At 41.4% G+C, this 1,646-nt stretch overlaps 1 protein-coding gene across 1 annotated transcript; it reads left to right on the top strand.

Annotated features, from left to right (window-relative positions):
* The first annotated feature begins 494 nt into the window (after positions 1 to 494).
* LOC141700634 (uncharacterized) lies at positions 495 to 842 on the top strand. The gene has a single exon (XM_074504345.1). It carries the CDS (start codon positions 495 to 497, stop codon positions 840 to 842), a length of 348 nt encoding a protein of 115 aa, XP_074360446.1.
* The last annotated feature ends 804 nt before the right edge of the window (positions 843 to 1,646 follow it).

The following is a 1,646-nucleotide window of genomic DNA, read 5'->3' as shown; positions in this document are numbered from 1 at the left end:
TGACTTCTATGGCAAGCCCATGGTCGTTCGCCATGTGGGGAATTGATCTTATCGTGGAATTGCCGAAAGCTAAAGGAGACGTCAAATATGTAGTGGTTGCGGTCGATTACTTTACTAAATGGGCGGAAGCTATGCCACTGGCTACTATCACCGCAAAGAAAATTAGAGATTTTGTTTTCAACTCAATTGTATGTAGGTTTGGAATCCCTTACAAGCTTGTCTCCGACAATGGAAAGCAATTTGATATCAAGGAGTTGCGACAACTATGTGAGGAGTTGAAAATCAAGAAGGAGTTTGCGGCGGTCTATCATCCTCAAAGCAATGGACAAACAGAAGCTGTTAACAAAATAATAAAGCATACCCTCAAAACCAAGCTGGAGGAACGTAAAGGGAATTGGCCTGAAGAACTCCCGAAGATGATGTGGTCATACAACACTACGCCGTGATCTACTACGGGAGAAACGCCGTTTATGCTGACTTACGGCTACGAAGCTATGGTCCCCGTGGAAGTTGGATCAAGATCACTTCGTAGAGATTGTTACGGGAAAATAGATGATGAGGTTAATCAAAGGCTTCATTTAGATCTCTTAAAGGAGACGAGGGAAAATTCTCAGCTAAGGCTAGCGGCATATCAGCAGCGCACCGCAAGGTATTATAACAAGAAGGTAAAAGGACAATTGTTGAAGGTGGGTGATTTGGTACTTAGGAAAGTGATGCCCAATATAAAGAACCCACAACATGGAGTGTTTGGAGCTAATTGGGAAGGACTGTACAGGATAAAGTCCATCTTGTGGAAGGGGACTTATCATCTTGAAGATATGGAAGGGAAGCTAGTTCCGTGAGCTTGGAATGCGGAACATCTCCGAAAGTATTACCAGTAAGGCGCGGCTTTGGCCCCTTACATATTTCTTTTATTATTTTGGGTTATGCCCGGATTATAGGCTAGAATTAAATAAATTCCTCCTAGCCTAGGGGGGTAGTGCATGTACTACTTACCTTGGAACTAGTTGAAGGGTCATTTTTTAGAAATAATTTCCCCATAGAGCATAGTAGTCGTGGGACTGGTGCACTTTTGACACCAGAGCGCATTATAAATAAAATTTTGAAATTTTCCAAAAGGATTTTTGCTCAGTTTGCTTGGTCTCATGACGCGTCCTAAATGTAGGGCGCGCCCCAAGCTAGGGTTTTATATGAATAACTGAAGTAGTGGTTGTCAAAAGGAACAATGGAACTCAAGTAAAATGTACTATTTTCAAGGACGCGCCCAAGTTATCTTGGTTGATGCTCCTTTAGACTGAATATTACTGTAATAATGACAACATAATTGAAAAAAGAAAAAGTCCTTGTTAAGGACGCGTCCTGCTTGAAGGATGATGTATTTTGGATCAAAGTTAAGGCGCGTCAAAACCATAGGACGTTCCCACTTAAGCCTTGTGCCTTGATTAAATACACAGGTATAACATGGTGCTATGCTCGTATGTTTTGCAAACAAAAATATTCATTTAATAAATAAAAGACGCGTCCAGTAAAGGACGACGCGCCCAGTACGGTTACTTGCTTAACTGGTGATAGTCAAAATAGACGTGTCCAAGGCTAGGACGTGTACATGTGAATGTCAAAATAGGATGCTAAGTAAAAATATGCAT

This window comes from Apium graveolens, chromosome 2, assembly GCF_009905375.1.
Source record: "Apium graveolens cultivar Ventura chromosome 2, ASM990537v1, whole genome shotgun sequence".
Classification (NCBI taxonomy): domain Eukaryota; kingdom Viridiplantae; phylum Streptophyta; class Magnoliopsida; order Apiales; family Apiaceae; genus Apium; species Apium graveolens.
Note: the sequence above shows the minus strand (reverse complement) of the source record. Positions and strands in the feature narration are given on the sequence as shown.